This window comes from Galeopterus variegatus, unplaced genomic scaffold (genome assembly GCF_000696425.1).
Source record: "Galeopterus variegatus unplaced genomic scaffold, G_variegatus-3.0.2 Scaffold7336, whole genome shotgun sequence".
Classification (NCBI taxonomy): domain Eukaryota; kingdom Metazoa; phylum Chordata; class Mammalia; order Dermoptera; family Cynocephalidae; genus Galeopterus; species Galeopterus variegatus.
This window is the reverse complement of record NW_007733447.1, coordinates 21417-39708: the sequence shown is the minus strand read 5'-3', so window position 1 is coordinate 39708 and position 18292 is coordinate 21417. Positions and strand designations below refer to the sequence as shown.

Below are 18292 nucleotides of genomic sequence, written 5' to 3'. Positions count from 1 at the left end.
TTTTTGTCTTTTGTCTTTTTCCGTGTCCGGCAACGGATCGCAACCCTCAGTGTTGCCCCCATACCGGACCAGGGACCGGCAACGGGATCGCAACCCTCGGCGTTGCTCCCGCGCCTTGCTCAGCCAGTGAGCGGGAACCAGTCCGTATGTGGGATCCGAACCCTCGGGTGGGAGCGCCACTGCGCTTCCCAAGCGGCGCACTTATCCAGTGCGCCACCGGGCCGGCCTCAACTACTCTTTTTCTAATTACTCTTTTTTTTTCCTGGGCAGCTGGCCAGTATGGTCATCTGAACCCATGACCTTGGCATTATAAGGCTGCAAGCTAACCTGCCAGTCTCCCCCTTTTCCAACTATTCTCAACATACAAGAGAAAAAAAGGTATCTAAGAATGGTGATTATTCCCTATTCCCTCCTCCAAAACAGTTGCTCGGTCATCTCTCAATAATCTTCATTTTTTAAATCTAAAATATCTGCTCTCTGAGACACTCTCCCACACAATGATTTAACACTTAGCTAACAACTTTCCTTTTTCTCTCTTTCCTGGCTGTTTTGCAAAAGCACTTCAGCACCCATTTTGATAAATCTTCCTACACTCTGATCTTGCCTCAACTTTCATTTTATCATATCCAAATCCTACTCATCTTGCCTGTCTAAACATTCCCCTTCAAGAAGGCTCAGTCACTTGGTCTTTGGTTATCAATTTCCCCACTGGATAAAGATTTCACAAGTAAGAATATTGATCACTATTATTTATGATGGTGAAAAATCAAAACCAAATGCTCACCATTAGAGGAATGCTTTGATAAAGTATGGCATATCAATAAGGGAGTATAAAACAGCCATTAAAAATTACAAGTTTAAAGAAGACGTAATGACATGGGGAAATGTTCACGCTACATAACCAAATTATATTTATGTATTTGTAATTTATATGTCTATTTCACCACTAGAACGAGTTAATCAAAGGAGACAGACATTGCCTCTTATTAATCCTTGCAATCTTAGCATCTTGCCTGGTACACAAATGTTTATTGAAAAAACATGGATTCTGGTATGTTAGTGAACAAAAGATTAACGCTAGCATGACTCTATTCATCTTACGACTGGGGAAATCAAAGTCTAGATGAGCTGAGGGCCCATCTTTGGTCACTGATGGGACGAAATAGCAGAGCTGACTTCAGAACCCAGTTCTCTCACTGGCCATTATGGTATTCTTTCCTATCACAATGTCCCACTGCACACTGCTACCATCCTTCCGAGCCTCTGGGGCTGTAATTTATTCCACACATCTCTTAAAATTTGCTTATAGCCCAACTCTTCCACTTTCTATTCATTTTTTTTCCATATTATTCTTTCCCACACATCCATTTTCATTGCTACTCCTCATTATTCTTGATTTATTTTTTACTGTACCTCATTGTATCATTACATTATTCTTTTTTAAAAACAGCTTTATCGATATATAATTTACATACCATAAAGCTCATCTGGTTAAAGTATACAATTCAATGTTTTTTATTTATAGAATTTACCGTAATCTAATTTTAGAACATTTTTCATCCCTAAAAGAAACTTTGTGTCTGTTAGTACGGTCACTTCCCATTCTGTTCTCCTCAGCCCCTGGAAACCACTAATCTTCGTCTCTTTGAATTTGCCTATTGTTGACATTCTTCATTCTTGTTTTTTATCTTTGAGTGCTACTTCCTCTAATTCCCTGATCTAGCTTGAATATGAGCACCTCAGCACCCCCTTTTTCCTAAATACATTGCCGTTTTCTGTGAGGATAGCCCAATGGGACCAAATCTATTCAGTCTGGTTTTTGGAAGCTCAATAGCACATTATGTATGCTGTTCAGTAAGAGCACGAATATTATCTCTGACAACCTGTCATTTCCCATGAAAAGAGATGCACCAAAATTATGGGGGCAGGGAGGTGAGAGGGTGCATTCCTTCCAGGATGGCTGTTCTGTTCTGTCAATCTGGTGATAAATCAGAATCAAAGAACAGGCTTGCCAGTTAGCTCAGTTGGTTAGAACACAGTGTTATAACACCAAGGTTATGGATTCAGATCCCAGTACTGGTCAGTGGCCTAAAAAAAAAAAACCACACAAAACAGAATCCAAGAACAATACTATGCCACTGGCCTACATTAATAAGCACTGTTAAGGAATGCAAAATATTCAACTCTAAAAACTTTGGTCATATTTCAGATCCCATTAAGTATATACTGGTTCATATAAAAAACACTGGGAAAGCATTCTGCAGCTGGACAAATCTGTAACCATAGTGCATTTATGTGTACCATATCACCAGAGTAAAACTGAAAATGCCAAATCTCATCAGCAGCTTACCGGTGTGTATACATCATCACCTGCTGACAAACATCAGTTATCAGACAGCTCCTTCTCTGAACTCTTATTGCATATAACCATAGCACTACAAAAATCAACACTGCCTTTCTCGTTTCTGCAAGTAAGTCTTATTTCTCCAAGAAAATTCTAAATTTCTTAGGACTAGGTACTATGTCCATTTATTCCTATTTATTTCTTTCAGCATCTGACACAAAGCTGGGGTCACAACAGGCATGGTATATTTGTTGCTAAGTACAAAAACAGATTTTTAAAATAGCCACATTCTTTATTTTTTCATTATACTTCCCTGAACATATAAGCTTTAAAAATCAGAAAAAATAAATAACAGTAATTTTTATTTCTAGAAATGAAAAGCTATAACCTCTGACAGTCTATTTTTAGAAACTTCACCAATTCCAAAGTACAGAATAGGCCTAGTGTAAGGATGCTATCACTAAATTATAATGTGTGTGTCCTCAGGTTCAGGTGGTCTCCCAACACTTCCAACACTGAAAGAGAAAAACCACAGAAAGATCATGACTCTCCTCTCACCAGCTGTGATCCCATAGTAAAAGCTGTTCAGAAAGTCATTAGCTGTCTTGGAAAAACAGTTCCCTCTCCAAAACACATGGCCTATACACACTCTGTAGTCAGGATAAAGATTCCAGGATTGCTGCCATTTTCAAAGAACCCCAGATGTCCACTCACAGTAAACTCCTGTTGAATCTTTGCACCACCAAAATCATATCATAAACACAGTATAAGTCCCACAGATATACTGAGGAGTCATGCTAAGGGTTTAGAATGGGAAAATACAGCCCCCACACATTCATTCTGAATCATCCAATGCCAAGACAATGTTCTCAAGTCTATTCTTATGATTTATCCAATTTCTCAGCCTGTTGGCCTTTGTCTAAACTCTTGTTTCATAATATAGTCAATCTTCAGGAACTTGCTTCAGGCACACCTAACTGCTAAGTCAAACTGCTTTAACTTTTCATCTTGCATCACAATTCTGTTCTTCCTTACTTTCTTCAAAAACCACCAAGTAATTACTCCAAACATTTGGCCATTATCACCACTCTGAGGAAGGATAATGGCCTATGCTAAGGGAAGCCACCACTTCTGGCTCCTAAAGGTTGGAATTCTGTATATGTATTTCCTCAGTTTAGGACTTGTTGGAAATCCAAAGTAAAAAGAAAAGTCTTTATTCTCTCGCTGATCATAAAATGTGACTCACACATATTTGATGTAAAAATTTCAGAGCAGATATTTCCTTGCTTATAAAGAAAAAGCAACAGTTTTTCTCTGCACTGCAAACTCTTCAATTTTCAGTTAGTTCCAAGACTCATCCATTATAAATGTCATGGGTGTGATATGCCAAGAAGACTGACGTCAAAGATAAATGTACATGAACTAAAAGTTTACTAATACAATTCTGTGCTCAGAAATGAAGTTATTACATTACCAGGGTCCAAATTGGGGGATTAAAATGCTAGATCCCTTTTAAATTTGGAAAAGCAGTCCCAGTTTGACTTATTATTCTCAATGCTTTACTAATTGAACTGACCTTCTATATAGTGTGCTTGAATATTCTATTGGTACATATCAGATATTAACCCATACCAGAAAAATGAAGTCTTTTAATTCTGTTTTTAAAAACAAAGTTAAAACCCTCTGTCATTGATTTTCCCAGCTGCTTTCCACTGCCTCTCCATACTAAGCCAAAGCCACAAAATTATGATGCTGTCATCAGTCCATCCTGTCCCCTCGCATGAAATACTTTGGTTTCTCCTATCTGGCCATTCCCTTGAGGGAAAGTTATGAGTAAAGAATGCTGTGAAGAACCGCCAATAATATTTCAGCTCTGGCTAGCCTGTTAGATTAGCGGGTTAGAGCACCGTCTTATAACATTAAGGTCATGGGTTTAGATCCCAGTACTGTCCAGCTGCCAAAAAAAAAAAAAAAAATCAGCTCTCTAGGAAAGCAGGAAAAACCAATTATGAGAACTAACATTGAAACAGTTTATAGTACTGATAAATACAATGTCGACGGTTTGGATCCTCATACTGGCCAGCCACTAAAAAGCAAACAAAAAACACTGAAACTGTTTGTACAGAACCTTAAAAAAAAAGCTTTCTGAGCAAAAAAAAAAAAAAAAAAAAAATCAGCTCTCTAGGAAAGCAGGAAAAACCAATTATGAGAACTAACATTGAAACAGTTTATAGTACTGATAAATACAATGTCGACGGTTTGGATCCTCATACTGGCCAGCCACTAAAAAGCAAACAAAAAACACTGAAACTGTTTGTACAGAACCTTAAAAAAAAAGCTTTCTGAGAAATCTCAGAAAATCCAGACTGAGTAACAGAGCAAATGGGTCAATATTTCTCAAATATTCTCAGTTCATGAATCAGTCTAGCCTCTTTGAACTTGGGCCTCCTAACTCCAAACCCACTTGTCTTTTCCACTATGTTTTCACTTATGTTTGTCAAAAAAATTTCAGGATACATGAGATCTACGATTTCTTGATTACCATTCCCTCCTACAACCCCCACAGCAATTTATGAGTATGAATGTGTATGCTGACATATATTTATACGATTCTCTTCTCTCATTAATACTACCTTCATCCTTATACCCTGGTAAGGAAATCCGCTATATCAAGTCATAAAAGTTACCGTCCTTTACACCTTATATGTAAATACATTAATACATAGGGTTTTTTTTTTGGGGGGGGGGTGCTGGCCAATATAGGGATCTGAACCCTTGATCTTGGTGTAAATATATTAATACAAAAACAATGTTCTGTTTTGTCGTTAAGTTGTCACTATTTCATCATTTCATCTTCAAGATTAGAAATTCTTTGAATGTAGGAAATGGTTCTTATTCTGTGCTTCCTCTCCTCCCCAGTACCTTAAGAGAGAGTCTTGTGCTAAGATCCAGTTTCTCTTGCTGATGCTTTCTGACAAAACACTTGCTCTGTCACTTTTATACTCCTTAGGGCTCATCAGTCCTCTAGCTAGAAAATAATTCATTTAAAAATACTTTTAATACATCAGTTTCCCCTATTTAATATTAAGTGCTTAATGCTGCTGAAATAGTGGAACCAAAGAACACAAGTTGGAAAAAGATCGTTAGATGTCCATCCCTGCACCTTGTAATCACACAAGAGTCTACCCAGTGCCTAGTTCTCTTAAAGAAACACTAGGAGAACATGGGTAGGAGTCTCTGTTACGGGCTTGCTGTCCTCAAGGATACAAACAGTGCAGAAAGAGTTTAAGACTGTCGCAAGCAGGCCATGCCTAGGAGAGATCTCGGTAAAGCTGCCTCTCTGTTCAAGGCATCTACCCTATGTTCGCTCTGAGGAACGGGCTAGAAGGGGACAGAACACTTACAAGCTAGATACCAGCAATACAGAGAGGATTTCCAAGGCCCCGCACGATCCGGACCTCATCTCCCACCACCCTCAGCACAGCATGCGTGGGTGACAGGAAGGACTGCAGAGTGGCTGAGAAGGGTGCCCAAATGGCAGGCGCTGACGTGTTTCGACTTGATCCTGAAGGAGATGGGGGACCCGTCAGGAGACTTTATTAGCGTCTGGCGGGCACAGGGATCCAACCAACTGAGACAACCTGCCCGCCCTGGAACCGTCAAGAGTCTTGAAACAGTCCAGACACGGTCAGGGCTGCGCCCTTGAAGTGCCAAGTGGGGACTGGAATGAAAGTGGAACACGAAGGAGGCGTGGAGGCCGCTGAAAAGAAAACACACCGAGGCTGGAAGGGGCTGCCTGAGGAGTCTGGGAAAGGACTTGTTAGTGGGTCGGGGGGTGGCAGTGGAGCCGATGAGCTCCGCTCGGGGCAGGACAACCCCACAGAGACAGCCCAGCGTGAAGGTCAGGGCGCGAGGAGGAAAGTGCGGCTGGCAGGAGGACTGGGTCCCTGTCTTTGCTTTGAGTTGGTCATACTCGTCACAGAACTTGGGGATCTTGTCAATGACTCCAGGTGTAAGAATCAATGAGGAATAAAATTTTCAAAGAAACATGTCAATTGCTTTAAGCCTGGTCATTTGAGCCTCCTTTGCAATCATATGCACTTGGAACATCATTTGTGTACCCGGGCCTATCAATTCAGTACTTAGAATTCCTACTAACACTTTGTGATACCATGGTTGTGCCACGATAAATGGATAAATGTAACACGTTGAGACATCTAAGGTTGGATACAGTGTGGGCATACACCACAGCAATGTTGCTGGCTGCCTTGAAAGAAATGTGTTAGCTTTTGGCAGAGCAAAATGCGGCTATTGTCATGAGACTCCCTGAACAGTGCAACCAGAATGTTGACCACTACATGATACAGACCAAGCCGATGTTGAAGGTCATCAGTAATGTGTAGTATTGGAGATTCTAGTTTTCCATATGGAGCTGGATATCAGACTTGGAGTTGATGGCAAAGGCACTTCTGAGAACATGTCCCTTAGAGCTGGGCAGAATGCACAGAGGACTGTGGTACAGATTGAAGTCCTCTCTATTTTCGTATAACTTCGTATAATGTATGCTATACGAAGTTATTACGAACGAGTTGAGAAAGTCCGCGATTTTCTTGATGCTACTGGTGATGACCTCAATGTACTCCCGGTTCGCCCAGTCCTGGTGAATCTCTCGCTGCACCGGATCTTCTTGCCCCGCCATGGCAGCCGCCTAAGGAAAAGCGACTGCGCAGACGCCCCGACCCTACAGGCCGCTAGTGCGCCTGCGCCGCCAGCCCACACCCATCCCTCGGCCCCCACGAATCCACGGGCATTCTGGTGCGCCTGCGCGACGTCACGTCCTCCCCGGCGTTTTCGCGGGGCTCCCACGCCCGGGAAAACAGATGCCTGAGCTCCGGCAGGAAGGGTGGAGAGCGCATGCGCCAAGAGCAACGCACCCACGCTCGTCACTCGGCAGTATGGTTGTTGGGGGGCGCGTGGGTTCTACCTCCTCCTCAGCTCTTGTTTTGGGGTTGGCAAGAAGATCGGTACAGCCCCTTAAACCACGCTAAATAGGAGTCGTTATAAAAATGCCTGTTAAGGACGCAACCTGATGACCCTGGGTTTTTTTGTAACACTAACACCCAGTGATGGAGAGGCTAAGGCTAAATTGGTAAGCTTGTAAATAGCTGGTCACACTGCAGGCTGTCATAATCCTTTCATAGGGAAATTTGTAAATTGATATAAAGAGCTGTAAAAAATTTCAAACCTTTTGACCTAATCATTTTATTTAAAAAATCATTGAAAAAGAAAAAAAAAATGCCCCTTTGAATACAAGTGGTGGACCTTAACCAGCTGATTCTAGACCCCATTATGTTTTCGCTGTACCACTCTGAAAACAGGTCAAAGTCTGTCTGAACTCTCCTACATAATCATACAAATTATTTCTAAAATAAATAATGGATATCAAAAACTAGAGAACCCTAGAAATCCAGTAGGCTCCCTGCCATTTGAGGCTGTATATCCTAAGTGATTCTGTTGGAGTAGTATTTTGCTCACATTCAAAGAGAAGTCCCAATGTTCATTGCAGCACTCTTTACAATAGCCAAGAGTTGGAACCAGCCCAAATGTCCACGATCGGATGAGTGGATACGGAAAATGTGGTACATATACACAATAGAATACTACTCAGCTAAAAAAACATATGAAATACTGCCATTTGCAACAACATGGATGGACCTTGAGAGAATTATATTAAGTGAAGCAAGTCAGGCACAGAAAGAGAAATACCACATGTTCTCACTTATTGGTGGCAGTTAAAAATAAATAAATAAATTCACACGCACACACAAAAAAACCGGGGGGGAGGGGGGAGAAGACTTAACAACTACGACTCCTTGAAGTTGATATGACAAGCAAACAGAAAGGAGGTTGGGGGGGGGGGGGGGGGGGAGGGAGGAGGGACGGGGGTTTCAGTAATGGGCCACAATAATCAACCTCATTGTATATCAACAAAATAAAATTAAGGAAAAAATAAATAAATAAATTTTTTTAAAAAATGGGAAAAATAAATAAATAAATAAATAAAGATTCTCTCTTCAAGTAAAGTCACATTTTGAAGTATTGGGGGTTAAGACTTTGACATATGAATTTGGGGGTGGGACACAATTCAGCCAGAATAAAGGTGATTGTGTAATAATATGAAATAGTGCTGGTAAACCATTACAAGGATATGTAGACTTTTTGATGTATATCCAGCATATAGAGTAGCTCCTGGCACATAACAGGCACTTAATTATTAACATCTGTTGAATAAACAAAATGAAATAAAATAAACTGTTCAGTGAATATTAGCTCCTTTCTCTCTACATCTCTTTAAATTCATCTTGCTGAAAGATCTCAAATCATTTTCTACGTAAATGTGTGGTGCTCTCTGTTGTATGGAAAGCTCAGCACAATCAGGGAGTGCGCCTTGTTTATCTCACATTCCTCCAACATGCTTAGTCCCATGTTCTATACAAGAAATAGCTCCTCAACAAATGCTTGTCAGCTGCCTGATCCAGATGACCGACCTCCTTCCCCGACCCTCAGTAAACCCTTCCCTGAGATTTTTTTTTTCTATTCAAGCACAAGAATTAAATTCTAATTATTCTTACATCCCCCAAAGAACTTCCATAGGCTCATATCAATAGTTAATCAAGAAATTTCTCTTGAATGAAACTGAAATAAATTTAATTGAATGAAATGAATATTCTCTTTGGAAAAGAAAAGTAAGAGCTTGAGAGAATTATATTAAGTGAAACAAGTCAGGCACAGAAAGAGAAATACCACATGTTCTCACTTATTGATGGGAGCTAAAAATAAATAAATTCACATGCACACACACACAAAAAAAACGGGGGATGGAGAAGACATAACGATTGCAATTCCTTGAAGTTGATACGACAAGCGAACAGAAAGGACATTGTTGGGAGGGAGGGGGGAGAGGGAAGAGGGAGGGAGGGAGGTTTCGGTAATGGGCCACAATAATCAAAAAAAAAAAGAAAAAAGAAAAAAAATTAATAATGAAAAAAACCCAAAAAACAAAAAAAAACAAAGAGAAGTAAGATGGACCTGCTTTACCTTTAAAGGTAGTGAATCTCAGTTCCAAACATCAAATCTACCATAGAGGAGTAAATTTGCTGCTCTGAGGTTTGGTTTATGTGTAATACAGAGATAACAACTTGGATGGGTTAGGATTGTTGGGAGGATTATGTGAGAAAGTATAACACTACAGTGCCTAGCTCCTTACAAAGCACGCACTCATGATCAGTTTACAGTTTATTATGCAGAAAGCAGAAAGCCAACTTTTTTTTTTAATGATTAATCATCTTCCACGGATGAGTCAGACTCAGCTCTTGTCTTTTTGCTTGACTTTCTGTATAGAAAGATCCTTTCCTAGGATCTCCCCTGTGATTCCAAACCACTCAAGGATACGATGCTGTTATGGAGTGAAAAATGTTCAGCCGAAGCTTTTTCCTGAACACCTTTCAGAGCTTGCTATCAAAGAAGCCCTCCAGTTAGGGGTTTGCCAGCATGGTAGTACTTCATCACAGGAATTGTTTCTGATGCATGCTGCAGGGCTACAGAGTCTAGCTTTGGGAATGCTATTGGTGCAACAGGGAGTGTTTCCAGGTAGCAGATCGCCTTAACATAGGGGAACTGGGTCCCTGTCTTTGCTTTGAGTTGGTCATACTCGTCACAGAACTTGGGGATCTTGTCAATGACTCCAGGTGTAAGAATCAATGAGGAATAAAATTTTCAAAGAAACATGTCAATTGCTTTAAGCCTGGTCATTTGAGCCTCCTTTGCAATCATATGCACTTGGAACATCATTTGTGTACCCGGGCCTATCAATTCAGTACTTAGAATTCCTACTAACACTTTGTGATACCATGGTTGTGCCACGATAAATGGATAAATGTAACACGTTGAGACATCTAAGGTTGGATACAGTGTGGGCATACACCACAGCAATGTTGCTGGCTGCCTTGAAAGAAATGTGTTAGCTTTTGGCAGAGCAAAATGCGGCTATTGTCATGAGACTCCCTGAACAGTGCAACCAGAATGTTGACCACTACATGATACAGACCAAGCCGATGTTGAAGGTCATCAGTAATGTGTAGTATTGGAGATTCTAGTTTTCCATATGGAGCTGGATATCAGACTTGGAGTTGATGGCAAAGGCACTTCTGAGAACATGTCCCTTAGAGCTGGGCAGAATGCACAGAGGACTGTGGTACAGATTGAAGTCCTCTCTATTTATTTATTGCTGGATGGTACATATCCAGTAATTTTTAATCATTCAATTTTGCTTTGGGGACTTTCATTAAAAAAAAAAAAAACCACTATGCAATAAAAACTAAATAAAAAACTACTGTTTTGTTTACTTTTTAAAGAACAGATGTGCTTTTTATTCAAGAGAAAAATAAAAATAAACTGAGAGAAAAGTTTTATAATTCAAAATCATTTGTCTCTTCCAAGTCTCATCATTCTCTGCCCCTCTCCAGTTTCTGACTCTCTGTCTAAACTCTCCTTCACTTCCAGAGGGCATGCTCACTGCCAGGCACTGCAATAGCCAGGCACTGGGCATACAGGAAGCAGTGGGTAGACTCCTCCCTTCCCTCAGCCATCCAGGGTAATAATTGTTTGAAGTGATGATTACCAAATTATGAAACCACTTTCACCATGGTGAAAGTGCCAGTTTTTCAGCAACAAGAAAGGAACAGAATTATCCTTTTTGAGATTTACCAGAAAGCAGAGAAAGGTTTTCTATCAAGAAGTCAAGGAAAGACATGTATATCTTCCTGTTGCTCTTGATAGGTGAGCATTTGTAAATTGTCTTCTTGCTCCGGGATCATTCTGGTATAGCAACAATGGCCTTCAGGGCTCTGGGTCACTCAGCCCAACTACCCACGGAGCAGGATAACACAAACTATAGGTCCTGGGACTTCTACGAAGGTTCCTGACTACAGCCCTTGAAGTGGAGCAGTCTGTCCTTTGTGACATGATCGAGGGCACACAGGTATGGCAGGGTGGGGAGAACAGAGGAGACGGTATTCGAACTCACCTTCGTGAAGCCTGTGTCCTGGACCAGGCGCTTTAAGGAGCTGGGGGTGGGGAGTCCAGCCCTGATGCCTCCAATAGGGGCGGGCGTCTCGAGCCCCCAGCCCCCTACCACTGCTTGGGCTCCCCGCCCCCACAGTTGTCTTGGGTCACAAAGGCAGTTGCCAGGAGCCCGGCGGAGAAAAGATGCGGCCCGGGAACAGCGGCCGCCACTATGGAGCGTGCGACCCGCCGAGTTCATTAGGTGAGCCCCCGGCCCGCATAATGGGACCAGCCCCGGGCTCCCACCACCGCCTCCGCCTCGGCCAGAGCCGTCTGGTCCCCGCCACCGTGTAAGGACCCCTGGGAGACAGGCGCCTTTTTCCAGAGGGTCGGGGAAGCCTTCCACACTCAGGAAGCTCTAGCCCCTCTGGATCTCGGTTTACAATACACGAGAACCTCAGCTGCACTTCGGCGCTGCCTTCTCCGTTCCCAGGTGGGGAAATTGAGGCACGGGGTCTTGGCACAGGAGGAGTGGAATGAAGGGGAAGTCTTTTTGGCCAGAGGAACTGGGAGCTATTGGAGTAGCCTGAACAGACCTCCTAAGTTCAACTCCTCCTGGAGTGAGCCATCTCACTCCACTGTAGTGAATCATCTTTATTTAAGCCTCATGTGCAGGGGTGAAAAGACCTAAGGTCAGAACCCTCTCGTCCCATGTTGGTTAGGCTGGACATATGACAAAGGCTTTTACTTCTGGCTCTATTTCCTCTTAGACGATGAGCCAAGAAAAGGATCCTGGGGCTAAATACGTTATTTGGTCATATGCTCAGAGGAATTGATACCCTCCACCTCCATCTTGCCATGGTGGTATACCAGAATAGCCCTGATTTTGGATATATACTGGTAATATCAAGATATCAAGCATCAGTGCCTTTCATAGGCTGTTTGGAATAGATAATTGTCCTTTGGGTTTCAGTTTCTCATCCTAAGGCAGCCCTGATATTTGAACACGTAATAATTTGCAAAAGGCTTGCATAGATCATGAGAAACATACTAGTTGGAGGAAATCAACAAATCTCCTTTATACTAACCATTGTCAGGGGCAGGTCTTCTAGTTTGAAATGTCACCAACAGTTTTTTTTTTCCTTTTTGTCTTTTTTACTGACCGGCAACGGGATCGCAACCCTCGGTATTGCGCCCACGGCACGCTCAGCCAGTGAGCGGGAACCGGTCACCACATGGGATCCGAACCCTCGGCGGGAGCGCCGCCGCGCTCCCAAGTGGCGCACCCTGCAGTGCGCCACTGGGCCGGCCCCACCAACGGTTTTTTAAAAACCTTACTGTCTCACAAGCTATGGTGGAGGTGTCAACTTTTCACAGCATTTTCAGGGCAATTACTGGATGGGATGGGATCAGATCTGCCATTACCTTTTGTGGGAGAAGTGAGAAGGGGCAGAGGAATATACTTGGCTGGAAAGAAGAGGGACCTGCTATGTCCTCAAACATTAGGTAGGTGCCCAAAAAACGTTAGCCTCTCCCAAATTCAGTAAAACCCCTCATACACTGGCAATTTTGAAGAATAATGATGGAAAATCCAAATTCTGCTTGGATAAATTTTGAGTTAGCAATATCCTCCTAGCCCTTTCCTTTATCTTCAAAGGAAAAAAAAAATCAAGATTTTAACCAGCAGGTCTCCTATAGATGAAAACAAAACCAAACAAAAAAATAACCCATACTTAGAAAAACAAAAACTAACAATTTTAAAAGACTGACCTTTGGAAACTTTTTTCCCTCCCAACCTGGTATAACTCCTCTGCGGTGGTACGTAACCCAGGTGGTGCATAGCCCAGGGCTCTGCAAGAGCTGCTCTGTGTCAGGAAACAGAGGCTTGAGGCTGGCCGGTTAGCTCAGTTGGTTAGAACACAGCCTTGTAACATCAAGGTCAAGGAATCGGATCTCTGTACCAGCCAGCTGCCAAAACAAAACAAAACAAAACAAAACAAAACAAAACACAAAGGCTCTTAAGGACAAAAGGAGACTGTCTCCATAACGAATAGTGAAAGCTAGAGTTGCTAAAAAAGAATGGCATAAGTTCTCAAACTACAACGTGCAACAGAACCCCTAGAGGGTTTGTATAAATACAGATTGCTGGGCCCCACTCCCAGAATTTGATTCTGTAGGTTTAGGGTGGGGCGCAAGAATTTGCATTTCTACCAGGTTCCCAAATGATGATGAAGCTATTAGTTCAGGGATCATACTTTGAGAACCATTGGTGTAAAGTACATGGGGTTAGAGTCACAAACATTTTTAAGACATGGCCTTTCTGAGTGTCTTCTAATCTGAAATAACAAGGTCTCATCATGAAGTACCAGCAGCCTCTGCCAACTCAGAGGAATAGATTCTGCCTTTAGCAGTTACCAACACAGCATAGGTCCTAATGGTGGACTGGGATATTCCATTTCGGACAAATCCATTTCATCTGTAAAATGGGTTAAGAATTAATTACCTTCAGAGGCTTATGATAGGTTTAATAAACCTTTAATACACATAGCAGTTGTCAGATTCAATACTAGTTACCATCTCCTATTACCCTTTGTAGAATTACTAATACTTTATCTGTTGAGAACTACAGAGTAAGTTTAAGTCAATAATGACACCAAGAGATGCGAATTTGATCGGCCATGCCCTCACCAAAAGCATGCCAGGGAAATTCCATGTTCTGATTCTTCTCTTTTAGGGCTGTCAATGGCAGGATACCAGCTCTGGTCACCATGGACCCCACTAGACGAGAGCTTCCAATGGCTGCGTCACACAACACCTACACCTTCCTCCAAGCACCCCTTTAGGGCTTCCCCCCGTTTCCCACACACCCCTTCTGACCTTGAAGTGCAGCTATGCTTTCAGGAGGTTACTCTAGTCCTTGACAGCCCATTCCTGGAAACTGGAGTGAGTCCCAAGTTACCCTGCCACATGTCAGACCTCCAAACCATGAACAACAAGAAAGGACTGGTCAGGAAACCCAAGCCTGTCCGCCTCAATGGAGTGGATTCTGTCTTTGGCAGGGTCATCACGGCTCAGCCACCAAAGTGGACTGGAACCTTCAGAGTTTCAGACAAGTCAGCCTTTTGCAAAATCATCGGCAGGGAGCACCAGTGGCCCACTGGACTTAAGGAGCCTCAGATTCAGATGACAGTGACTATGTGCAAACAGATGCTGCGCTCTATCCTCTTGCTGTATGCAACGTACAAAAAGTGCACCTTTGCCTTGCAACACTCCAAGTAAAGGCTCCCCATCTGTTCCCCAGTTCTTCACACCATGTCCTTTGGTATGTACCTGAAGCTTACAGAAAACCATCCATGTAAATGAGACTGTGACATCGCCCTAGCCATCTTATTGTTCTGTTAAGCAGTGACAGTTCAGGAGCCCCAATGTAAAGTTGAACAACCATGTAAAAGAGAGCTGAACTAGCATTGACATGTATATGTGCTAAAGAACCATTAAACAAACCATATAAATCAATGAGCTTAGTGTGAACTCACTTAAACACATAAGACCACAATGATTTGTGGGGGGCGGGGGTGTCAAGGAAGAAGATGTATGGATTTTTATGTACCAGAGGATAAAGGGGTTAAAAATGTACATGTGAGTCAAAGATTAGTTTAAAAACAAAGTCGTTCCACCCCCACGCACCTTCCAAAACAATAACAAACTCTAACCAGCCATACCCTAATACCACTGGAGAGTTCAAAAGGGGGTAGAAATATTAAGGAATATTAAACAATATTTACAGCCTGGCAAAAAAGAACTTGGTAGCAGCACTGAAACTGTGCTTTCTGGCAGAAGACATAAGTCCCCCATTTTAGCTGAAGTGTACTCCTAATGCTCTACTTCTAACAAACTACAAGTAATTTTGTAGCATTCTTACAACTAGATTATGGGTATAACTCATAATACTATGGAAATAAACATTACGTATATAAAGTCAACCTGAGTATGATGCTGCCTTTTCCCCCTTTGTCTTATACTAACACAATGACCAAAGAAATTTTAAAAGCAGCCAAAATATTCCTTTTGACTTTCTTTAGGCATTGACATTCTTGTTCAAGTCACTCCTTCAAAAAGATCACAAAGATCTGCTCATCTCAAGTGAAGATGGTCCTTATAATGGGAGACATGATTTAATCGCTAGAACTACGTTGGCACTAGTCTCCATCATCTCTCTGCACAAAACTCAATTCCATCTAATCCTTGAATCATAAAGAAAATCCACAAAGAGGAATGAGGTAGCCAAGGTATAACTCAGAACAGGATTTATTTGTAAAACTGGTACAAATCTAAATTCTAGAATACATAAAAGAGTTTCAAAACCAGCTCTGAAAGCCCAGAATTGCGACTCAAATTTTTTTTTTCCCATTTTGTCTTTTTTACTGTCTGGCAACGGGATCGCAACCCTCGGTGTCACGCCCATACCGGGGACCGGCAACGGGATCACAACCCTTGGTGTTGCGCCCGCACCGCGCTCAGCCAGTGAGCGGGAACCGGTCTCCACATGGGATCCGAACCCTCAGCGGGAGCGCTGCCGCACTCCAAGCGGCACACTCTCCAGTGCGCCACCGGGCCGGCCCGCGACTCAAATTTTTTACTCTGCAGCATAGCACTGCCATGTTTATCCAAACCAATAAATAATGCTACACTGGAATCTTGAGCCAGGGACTTTAACAATTTAGACAATCTACCACAATTAAGTTAATTAAATAAAGCCCTCTCTTTTTAGGACAAAATAGGATGCTTCCAGTTAGAAAGGCAGACAGCAGAATACAAAATGGTTAAGAGGCTGGCAGAGATCTGGGAAGGGGGCAACAGTCTCTGTGGGGTCTAATCGGAGTCACCATCACTCTCATCACTATCTTGCTCCTTTTCTCCAGCACTTGCTTCATCTTCTTCATCATTCTAAGGGACAAATGACAAATATTTTAGGTCGCCACTCTGGGTGACCCTATGAATTGCAATACATCTCCTACAGGATGTATATAACTGTCCTGTTATCATTGTTAAAACCAATGATAGATTTTTTTTTTAAAGGTGACTGGTAAGGGGATCTTAACGCTTGACTTGGTGTTGTCAGCACCATGCTCACCCAGTGAGCTAACTGGCCATCCCTATATGGGATCTGAACCCATGGCCTTGGTGTTATCAGCACCACACTCTCCCGAGTGAGCCACAGGCAGGCCCCCAATGATAGATTTTAAACCATTCATTTGTAAAATCAATCAGAGGCTCCCCATTCTTCTTGACACCATAAACTCTAAGCCAAGACCACACAGAGAGGTCATTGTAATATTGACTCATGCCATTCTGCAACTGAACCAAATTTGCATGATTTTTTGCTTTGTTTTTTGGCAGCTGGCTGGAACTGAACTAACCGGCCAGCTCTACTTGACCTTTAAATAAGCCATCGTCCTAAATCTCTACTGCTGCTCTACAAAATGGGCACTCAATATAGAATGAAATATTTGTTAAAAGTACTGGTGTATCCCAATAGGAATCCTGCACATAATTTTGTCTGGTTTGCAACTCTAGTATGGAAGGTTTGCTTAGGAGAAAGTATCAAACTAATAGGATATTGTCTGCCTCAAATTCTTTATGAGAACAAGATAGAGAAGGCATGTTAATTAAGCGGAGGACCATGAACTGGCCAGTTAGCTCAGGTGGGTAGAACGCGGCCTTACAACCTCAAAGTCATGGTTCCAATCTGCACACTAACCATCTGCAAAAAAACAAACAAAAAATAAACTGAAAGCCATGTACATAAAGGGACTTTTCATACCTAAGTCTTTCTGCACCAGCCTCCAATTGTGCTACAGAGAGGGCCCACAGCAGGGGTTCTTAAATCTGAGCTGCCTTTTTTTTTTGTGGCTGGCCAGTATAGAGATCCGAACCCATGACCTTGGTGTTAGCAGCACCATGCTCTCCCAAGTGACCTAACTGGCCAGCCTTAAAGCTGAGCTTCTTAGTATCGATAACCCACTTGAAATGTAGCAAATTTATAAATGTACACATTTTTATTTAGCTTTCTTAAAATTCTCAGAAGCATCTGTGCCACAGAAAAGAATAAAAATCTCTATCCTTATTTTATTCCCCTGTGGTGGCAGCTGCTGACTCTGTGCTTTGGCTTTCACCAAATACTTTCACATTTCTGTTTTCATATGTTCAAACATGTTTAAAAGGTTTAACTTATTCTTCTCAGCATTCAGAGAATACTTTGACCTCTCCTTTTCTCCTTCTAAAATGGTTTCAGATATAAATTCATGGAAAATAGGAGGCTATATTGGAAGGGAATTTTCAACTCCATAACATATGCTACAACTCGAGATACTCAAGAGCGATTCTACGATTGAGTGATTGTTTTTTCTAGGTCCCACAGAATTCATATAAGCTAAGTAGTTTTTATTGGAGGGAATGGAGATGGGCATAGAAGTTATCTGATAATAACATAAGCAGGCAAAGTTCTGCTCTCTCTACCAACTCAGAACAGTTAACAAAATACAACTGTCAATGTGACTCTGGTGCCTTTTGCTGAGGTACCTCTGTTGCTCTGCTCCTGGAGACCTGGGATGACATGTCATCCTCACTCTCATCTGCTGTACTCTCCTGGGAATGCTGGGACATAATCTCTTCACCCTAAATATGGATGGACCAAGACAAATGGTGGGTTATAATGATAACATTTGGAGTCTCGGGGAAAAAGGCTGAGTTTACAGGCAATACAAAGGAAGACATTAGAGAGTTCCGTTCAAGATGGCAGAATAGACAGTCCCCAGCGTCACTCTCCCACAAATCAACCAATTTACAACTATAAAAATGTAACAACAGCCAAGCTAGGACCAC

At 42.1% G+C, this 18292-nt stretch overlaps 3 protein-coding genes across 3 annotated transcripts in view; 1 reads left to right on the top strand and 2 right to left on the bottom strand.

Moving 5' to 3' along the window:
- The window catches only part of BRK1 (BRICK1, SCAR/WAVE actin-nucleating complex subunit), a 10460-nt gene extending 3375 nt beyond the window's left edge, over positions 1-7085 (bottom strand). Inside the window, exon 1 of the mRNA XM_008591838.1 lies at positions 6926-7085. Coding sequence (XP_008590060.1) covers positions 6926-7043 — 118 coding nt within the window. The 5' untranslated portion in view covers positions 7044-7085. The remainder of the gene's footprint in view (positions 1-6925) is intronic.
- A 7062-nt stretch (positions 7086-14147) lies between these two features.
- Positions 14148-18292, top strand: part of FANCD2OS (FANCD2 opposite strand) — an 18728-nt gene continuing 14583 nt past the window's right edge. The window contains exon 1 of the mRNA XM_008591837.1: positions 14148-14729. Within this exon, the coding sequence (XP_008590059.1) occupies positions 14150-14686 (537 nt within the window). The 5' untranslated portion in view covers positions 14148-14149 and the 3' untranslated portion in view covers positions 14687-14729. The remainder of the gene's footprint in view (positions 14730-18292) is intronic.
- Positions 15960-18292, bottom strand: part of LOC103607323 (Fanconi anemia group D2 protein-like) — a gene marked incomplete at its 5' end in the record, with an annotated part of 22626 nt that continues 20293 nt past the window's right edge. The window contains 2 exons of the mRNA XM_008591840.1: positions 15960-16354; positions 17990-18085. Coding sequence (XP_008590062.1) covers positions 16280-16354; positions 17990-18085 — 171 coding nt within the window. The remainder of the gene's footprint in view (positions 16355-17989; positions 18086-18292) is intronic.